Raw genomic sequence first — 8,277 nt, forward strand, 5'->3', positions numbered from 1 at the left:
AGACGAGCAGCAGCATAGCCTTCGCAGCGAGCCACGCCTCCCTCCAACCTCCCCATCCCAAATTCCCAAGGACCGTAGCCAGAGGAGACGCCCTGTGCCGAACACAGCTGGGCACTGTCCCCGCCAGGGCAGGGGCACAGGGGCAGCTGCTGCCTAGGGCAGTCCTGGCAGGGAGCACTCGTGCTCAGCATCTGGGCTGGCTTGGGCTCTCGGAACTTTTGTCTTAATCGTGCATTTCAGCAGCAGGCTGTGAGGCCACTGCCAGCACGGGCACTCTGCTGCAACGGGCTCGAGAAGGACCCTAGGCGAGGGGAGGCGTCCGCGGCTCACTGACGGGGTTCTCCTTCCGGGCCTCCTGCAGCACCTCGGGCGCGATCCAGCCCTCGGTGCCAGGGATACCGGAGCGGAGGCTGAAGCTCTGTCGTCCCCCCTGAAGCTTCTTGCAGAGGCCGAAGTCAGAGATGACGGCTCGGATCTGCCCGTGGCGATTTGGGACAGAGATGAGGATGTTACAGGGCTTCAGGTCACGATGGACTGGAAGACAGGGTGCGCAGTGTCACCCACCAGCATGGCAGCAGGGCTGGAGCAGAAAAGGGTTCTGCCTCTGCCCCACACGCTGCTGCCTGCACCAGGACCAGGACGGGCCATGCCGTGCATGCAGCAGGGTGCTGCCCTCTTACCGATGCTGAGGGAGTGGAGGTGGGCCAGCCCAGACATGGTCTGGCGCAGCAGAGACACCGGGTCCAGGCTGCGACGATCGAAGCTGGGGCTTTCCACATACTGGAACCACACAGAAGTAGCAAGAGATGAACCGAGATCTGATTTACTGGGGCAACCAAGACTTGCTGGGAGAGAGACTTCTCACTCGACTGCCAGAGGTGAAAGGAGACAAGCCCCCGCGGGGGCCGTTTGTGCCCAATCCTTGCCCTTTCCAGGTCTAGCAGTCGGTATCTATTCCCTCTGCAGCAAACTGCCCTCACTTGTGTCCTCGGAATTCCACAGCTTCAGTGACACTCCTGCTTTATGGAGCAGTAAAAGGATGCTTCTCCTCCCCCCATGTCTCTTCCCAGCATGTGAACAACCGTCCCGACCGATGCAAAGGCTCAGACCTCCCCCACTCTCTCCCAAGAGGGCAAATCAGCAGGAGAATCACAGAATCCCAGGTTAGAAGGGACCTCTAGGATCATCTGGCCCAACCTTTCTGAGCAAGAGCCCAGCCTAGACAAGATGGCCCAGCACCCTGTCCAGCTGAGACTTGAAAGTGTGCAATGTGGCGGAGTCAACCGCTCCCCTGGGGAGATTATTCCAATGGGTGCCTGTTCTCAACGGGAAAAATTTCCCTCTCATGTCCAGTCAGAAACTTCTCAGGATTAACTTGTACCAATTCCCCCTCATCTTTTCCTTGTGACTCCTTGTGAAAAGGAAGTCTCCATCTTCCCTATAGCCACCCCTTAGGTACTGGTACGTGGTGATGAGATTCCCTCTGAGCCTCCTTTGCTCAAGGCTGAACAAACCCAGCTCTCAGCCCATCCCCATACGGCTGAGAGAGGCTTCCCAGCCCTTGGATGATCTTGGTGGCCCTGCTCTGGGGCCCCTCCAGCCTGCCCACAGCTTTTTTGTACAGCAGGGACCAGAACAGGATTCCAGGTGTGGCCTGAGCAGAGTGGGATGAGGACTTCAAGAAGAACAAGAACAAGAACAAGAACAAGGGCAGGGGCTTGACCGACACAGGAGCAGTGCTGCTGCGGGCTGCTCTGCCTCCCCAAAGCTCCTCACAGCCTGCCCACCCCCGGTCCAACCCCTGTTCTCTCTGGCTGCTGGGAAGCAGGGTTGGAGCAGGGCCGTATGCCCAAGGCCAGGCAGGAACCCCAAAGAGGGCTCCAAACCCAGGAGCTGCTGGCTGCCAGTCCTGCCTGGGCACAGCACGCTGCTCCCGCAGGACCTCCCCGACAGAACAGACAAAACCAGATGTGTGTCCCTGGGGACCAACCTGCAAACACGAGGATGGGGGCATGCAGGCAGCCCCCCAGCAGCAGCCCCACGCAGCCAGCCCCGTGCCCCCAGGACGGGGCAGGGAGAGGGCTGCGGGCTCACCTCCTGCAGCGTGGCGGAGCAGAGCTCAATGGCGATGTAGTGGAACTGCTTGTCCTTCTCGGTGCAGAAGTAGCGGACGACGTGGGGGTGCTCATCCGACTCCCGGAGCAGCTGAACCTCGCGGTCCACGAGATGGAAACACTCGGGCAGGAGGCGCTTCACCGCCACGTTCCGGCCATCAAACTGTCCCCTGTGCAGAGTCGATGGTGGCGTCCACGCATGGCCCTCCCCGGCCAGAGCAGAGCCCAGTGCCGCAGATGCACAGCCCGGCCAGGCTCTGGCCAACACTGGACACTCGCCCCTCGGGGTCTTCAGCATGGGTCACCTTGGAGTGACCCCCAAAGACTTGTCAAAGCCGTGGACAGGCAGAAATCTCTACAGTGAGCTGGAAACTGGGGGTTCAGGTTCCCCTTTTTGTAGGAAAATAACCTTCCTCACTTTATGCCATGTTTAATGCTGGGGAAAGGGGCTCAGCCAGAGCTGGGGAACCTTGGGGGGCACTCAACCTGCCGCTGCTGAGAGCTGTCGGGAGCAGGCACAGCCCAGCTGCCCAACAGCCCAGCGTGGGCAGGAGGGGAAGGGAAGCACAGGGTGAGACCTGCCCCATGTACCCATACCTGGTTACTGAAGGCCATAGCCCAGCTCTCCAGATGGGTTGGATGAGGGCCATAAGAAGGGGAGAGTGGTAACCCAGTCTCAAAAGCCCCCAAACCACCAGCTGCCAGCCGGGGAAGGAGCTGCCTTGGCGTTGTGCTTGTGGCTCCTGGGAGAATGACGGCAGGCACCCGGGGTGCCACCCACCTGAAGACAAAGGTTCCTCCAGCTCCATGGCCCAGCACATCCTTGGGGTTAAACAAAATTTTCCCAACTACAACCACATCTGGTTCTGCATCTGCAGGGGAAGACAGCCATCCTTCAACCTATGAGCTTTAGTTCTCTACAAAAGGCATCCAGTTCTTCAACCACCTGGATGTTCTTTGGGCCCTGCTTCTCTTGCAATTGCTTTCATAGTCCACACTTATCCAGCAGCAGGTTTTGTATCTCCTCCCCCAACAGCTGGGTGCAGCCCCCTCAGCTGTGGGGCTCCTGCTTTGGGTGACAGCACCAACAGACAGAGAGCTCCTCACACCTTGCCCGTTCCCTCCCGCACACACCTTCAGCAGCCACTGGGACAGCTGGAATCGGGCTGACCATCCCATTAGCCAGGTCCTTCAGGTGGGCCGAGGGGCCGGAGCTCTGTGAGAGCTGTGACGTGCTTCCTGGGCTCAGCCCTGGCTCCCCAGGCTCTGCGGGGATGCCCTCCCCGGAGACCCGGCCCGGGAGCAGCATCTCCTGCTGTTGCTGCAGGAGCTGAATCTTCTTCTCCAGCTGCTGCTGCTGCACTGCATGCTGCTTCTGCTGTTTCTGGAATGCAAACCAGGGGAGCACTCAGCTCCTGAGCCCAGAGCAGAGCCGGGGCATCGGCAGGGCTCGGCACAGGCGCAGGCACAGGCGCAGGCAGTGCGTGCACCGTCTGTCCTCGCCCAGCCGGCAGAACGCTGTGCACCCCCTTGGCCACGAGCAGGTACGAGCCAGCACAGAGCTGCGCGGCTCATCACCGCCCCGGCACCGCTGCTTGTGCCACACGGGCAAGAAAACAAAGGGATTCCCCAGCCCTTCAGAAGCGGGATTTCTGCAGCAGGCTCTTGCACTGGCCACCACTCACCCTGAGCAGAAGGAACAGGACTCCCCCACCCAGCAGGGCGGTGACAATGCCAGCCATCACCAGGTCCCAGGTGCCGGCTTCGGGGTACACCTCCGCCTGCTCCCTCGGCACAGGGTCCGGCTGGAAGCGCCCCTCACTGCGGACAGCTGGCTCCTCCAGGCCGCTCGGGGCCAGAAACTGCAACACACGCCCGGGGCTGGGTGACACCAGAGGGACAGACCGCTGGGCACCCAGGTGTGGGACCCCCTCTGCAGCCCTGCATGCTGGACCCCCCTCCTTGTGCTACCCCACGCCGGGGACCACCGCCTGGCCCCAGACAGCCCAGCCCCTCCGGCAGCCCAGCACTGCCCAAGGTTCCCCCGGCACAGAGGTGGGACCCGGCAGAGCTCCATCACTCACATCGTTGAACATGGTCCTGCCAGGAGGAGCCCTGGGGATGATGGTTTCCGTTGTCTTCCTCAGGTTCTCTGGGAAGGCTCGTAGCATGGTAGTGTGGACCACAGGAGGCAGCTCATGGTGCCCTGGGGTAGGAGGGAAGCAGGGGCATCTGTCAGCTGGTCCCTGGTCACAGCTCCGGTCCCTCATCCCCACAGCACCGAAACGGGCTCGCCGGACAGCGCTGGCTCTCCTGGAGAAGGGGAATCGCTTCGTGTGGAAGGCACAAAAACCATCACAGATACAACTCGCCAGCTCCGTCCCCAGAAATGGGGACCTGGAGCTGCAGCAGCCAGCACAGAAAGGTGGAGGGCAAAGGCCCCTGCTCTCAGCACGCAGCGGGGGGCCTGGCCGCGCTCCTCTGCGTCTCTCCTCCCACCACCTCAAGCCACTGCCCTGATTTCCAAACATGCCAACGCGGTGTGGCCTCTCCTGCCACCGAACCTATGACAGCAACCACGGAGCAGGCTGATCAACCCAGTGCCTGTGCAGGGCTCAGTGCACACCCATCAGCACCAGCAAGTGTGACCCCCCACTTCAAAGGGTCCCTGCCCACCCCCTGGGTCTGGGAGGCCAGCAGCCCCATGCCAGAGTCACTGCAGTCCCCAAGTCACAGCCTCAAGTAAAGCAGGTTGGGCTGGCACCCCAAAACACACCGGCAGCTTGGGCTGCCCCTCCCCGGGGCACCCTCTGGGAGTGAAGACGCAGGGAAAAGCCCGTGCCCCTCACGGGTCCACACCTATTAGGAGCCATTGGTTGTGGAGCGAGGTGATGCTGCCCTGCGGGTACTTGACATCAGTGCTGGGCGTGATCTCACACTCCCCCGACTCTCTCATGGTCACGTCATCCGTGGTGGGGCCGTCGATCCTGGCCAGCGTGATGCCCTGCGGCTGGGGGTCCAACAGCTCATGGAGCACCACGCAGCTGGGACGTGCATGGCTCAGCCCGAAAGGGGCCAGTGGGGACACTCACCACCAGAGCAACGCTGCCGTGGACCAGGGAGGTCACGGCGTAGAAGCTGGTCGCGTACTTCCCCACGTAGAGCGCTGGCCTGCAAAGCAGGGACAAGTATCAGCTTTCCACACATCGGGGATCAGGGCAGCCGAGCAGAGGCAACGCAAACGCCACCGGCTGCCACAGGGGCCACGTACAGCAGCTGGGTCTTGGTGGCAGCGAAATCCTTTGCTGACTGGTAGCTCTGCTTGAGGAGGTGGATGTCCTGCGAGTGGAAGGTCAGGTAGCGCAGGGTCTCCATGGCCAGGTTGAGGTGGGGGACGCGGCGGAGGCTGTCCTGGTGCCACAGGTAGATGCCGACCACAGGCGAGCCATAGTTGTGCGCCCAGAGGACCTCCCCACTCTCCTTGTCCAGCGTCACCACCAGCCCGTCCCCACTTGAGGCGAAGTGTGCCATTTCTAGGCAGAGCCAGAGGGAGAGGGCGATGCAGCGGTGCTGGCCACGGGGCTTTGTCCCTCTCCATCCCCCCTCAGTCCTGCCACTGGCCGTGGGCTGTTGCCTGCTGGTCTGCTTCCATGGGAGCCATGGCCATCACAGCGGCCGATTTCCCCAGCAGTCGGCACAGCCGAGACCTGCCGGCCACGGCAGCATCTCCCCGGGGTCTCCACGCAGCCAGGGTCCCGCTGCAAGCAGGGCGCTGGGGGAGCTGCCTCCTGCCCTGGCTCCCATGACTCCCACATGCACAGTGGCCACTCACTGTAGTGGTAGGACTCCTCGCAGAGCGGTGCCGAGTAGTCGGAGAAGGTGGCGTTCCAGCGCAGCTCCCGTGACTTGGTGTCGTACATGGTGATGACATACTCTGGGGAGGAGAGCGGGGCACGAGGTCACCACCCAGCACCCCATTCCTGGGACTAGACAGACGAAGGGGGAGCAGGACTGGCTTACGTACGGGTACGGCCAATGTACAGCAGGGGACTTGACGGGCACAGACCATCCCAGGCCTCTGTCGAGAGGGTGGTCTGCTTCTCTCCTGACTTGGGGTCCACGATGAACCAGGTGTCCTGCTTCTTCCCTGAGAATGAAAATACATATTTTTTTTTAAGTCTCTGCAGTCCTGCTGTCCACCCCCAAGGCTTCCTCCTGTCTCCCCTCCACGGACGTGTTCCCGGGAGGTCCCCGCTCAGCCTCTCCTCCTCCCTGGCCCGGTGGGGCAGCTGGTCTCTGCGTACCGGTGTAGAGCACGCCGTCCGAACTGCGGCATGGCGAGGACTGGACCAGCTCCGGGATGGTGAACGGGAGCTTCTGCAACACGGACGGCGGTGTGGATGTGGGGCCAGAGAGACGCCTCCGCAAGAAGCAGCCTCCCTGCCTTCAGGAGCAAGGTGGGAAGGAAGGGTCCCCGGGACAGTCCCCTCCTCCTCCCCTGCCTTCACGGCTCAACCCCAAAGCCAGATGGAGTGGCAGGGAAGGGTCGGGTCCCAGTGGTGCTTGCCCCACACCCACTCGGCTGACATCTTCCAGGTGCCAAGGACAAGCTGGAGCAACCAAAGGCCCCAGGCTCGCCCTGCCCAGCAGGTCTGCCCAGTCCCCCAGCCCGGCAAAGCCCCGGGGTGTGGGCAGCACGCAGCCCCGCAGCCCCACTGACCATCAAGCCTTCCTTATTTTTTCCTCCCAGGATATACAGGCTGCCATCATTGGGGTCTGGAAGGAACGCTGGCCTGGAAAGGAGGAGAGAGGAGGATGAAACGTGAGCTGCCCCCTGCCCTGGGCACGTGCCAAGGACTAAATAGGAGCTGCACTAAAGAAACGCCTTCAGCAGTTTGCTCCAGGGTGATTTGCTATGGGACTTGACCTTCCCTGGAAACCTCCAGCACTGGATTTGGTAGGAGATGAACTCCGGCTCTGGGTCAGCACTGTAACTCCATACGGCTGCCCTGCACCTACCAGCCCTGCCGGCTCAGTGCCCTGCCCGCCCCAGGAGAGCTCTCTGCTGTCCTGCCTTCCCCCTGCACTTTCAGGTGGCTTTTCCTCAATTTCTCTTCTACGCTTTCATGCGTGGTGGTGCTGAGAGGCCCTGGGCTGCCTGTAGAAAGGCTGCAGTTCAGCAGCGGGGTGCAGCTATTCCTCATCATCACGCACGAAGCACAAGGCACAAAGCATAGGTTTAAGGCCACGCCACGGCATGGGCTGGGAGGTTCATTTCTCCGAGGTTCCCCTTTCTTGCTGCAAATCTGGTCGTGCACCTCTGGAGGCTCCCGCACAGCCCGCAGGCTGCCTGCCCTGTGAAGGGCGCTCAGCCCGTGGGGGGTGACACTCACTCTGCCACATAAACCGGCACCTGCAGAATAGGATCTGAAAAAGAAAGCGAAATGCAGATGTCAGCAGCAAGGAACAACGTGGCAGTGTTTACCGAGCGCGCTGCCGTGCCTGGGTCTGCTGCCTATTTGCATTTCGGACCCAGAATAGGCACCGCTGGCGGCAGGGGGCTGCCCTCCCAGACGCTATCCTCCATGCATGGCTGTGCTTGGGGCTGGAGCTGCAGCTGGCAGTGTCCCCTGGGGCCGGAGGAACCGCCAGCCCAGAGCATGACCAGCAGCAGCCAGGCTGGGGGGGGGGTCCCCGACCCCCAGCTAGCGACAAGCCTGGGGAGCCAGGCGTCGAGCGAGCAGCCCCCCGGTCACTACTCACCATCCTTCAGAGTCCACTTGATGTCACCCGTGCTCTTACTCACTGCGTGAAGATTTCCATCCAGAGTGGATATGAAGAGCAGCGTTTCTGGGACAGTCACAGCACCGCTTTTGAGGCACTGCGGGCAGAAACGTTGTCCTTAGAGAGCAGGGCCAGACTTGGGGACAAGCACCCATGGCCTAGGCCATCTCAGGCAGCTCAGCAGCCCCCCCACACCCAGCACACCACAGCAGCAGGCTGGGGGGAAGAGCCCCAGGTCCCTTCTTGTCCCCAGTGAGGCAAGACTGGGAGTGAAGATAGTTTTACAGAATCCCAGAGTGGCAGGGGCTGGCAGGGCCCTCTGGAGCTCACCCAGTCCCACCCCCCTGCTCAAGCAGCCTCACCCAGAGCAGGGTGCACA

At 61.8% G+C, this 8,277-nt stretch overlaps 1 protein-coding gene across 1 annotated transcript in view; it reads right to left on the bottom strand.

The window, feature by feature from the left end:
• Positions 1-8,277, bottom strand: part of ERN2 (endoplasmic reticulum to nucleus signaling 2) — a 10,885-nt gene that overhangs the window by 1,875 nt on the left and 733 nt on the right. The window contains exons 2-17 of the mRNA XM_035903559.1: positions 7,878-7,995; positions 7,508-7,541; positions 6,835-6,907; positions 6,419-6,491; positions 6,139-6,261; positions 5,947-6,048; positions 5,386-5,647; positions 5,207-5,285; positions 4,974-5,124; positions 4,199-4,320; positions 3,800-3,976; positions 3,249-3,498; positions 2,896-2,986; positions 2,095-2,284; positions 681-780; positions 335-534 (exon numbers count right to left, since the gene is read on the bottom strand). Of these exons, the coding sequence (XP_035759452.1) occupies positions 335-534; positions 681-780; positions 2,095-2,284; positions 2,896-2,986; positions 3,249-3,498; positions 3,800-3,976; positions 4,199-4,320; positions 4,974-5,124; positions 5,207-5,285; positions 5,386-5,647; positions 5,947-6,048; positions 6,139-6,261; positions 6,419-6,491; positions 6,835-6,907; positions 7,508-7,541; positions 7,878-7,995 (2,145 nt within the window). The remainder of the gene's footprint in view (positions 1-334; positions 535-680; positions 781-2,094; positions 2,285-2,895; positions 2,987-3,248; positions 3,499-3,799; positions 3,977-4,198; positions 4,321-4,973; positions 5,125-5,206; positions 5,286-5,385; positions 5,648-5,946; positions 6,049-6,138; positions 6,262-6,418; positions 6,492-6,834; positions 6,908-7,507; positions 7,542-7,877; positions 7,996-8,277) is intronic.

The sequence above is a fragment of the Egretta garzetta genome, unplaced genomic scaffold, assembly GCF_000687185.1.
Source record: "Egretta garzetta isolate BGI_Z169 unplaced genomic scaffold, ASM68718v1 scaffold71, whole genome shotgun sequence".
Lineage (NCBI taxonomy): Eukaryota > Metazoa > Chordata > Aves > Pelecaniformes > Ardeidae > Egretta > Egretta garzetta.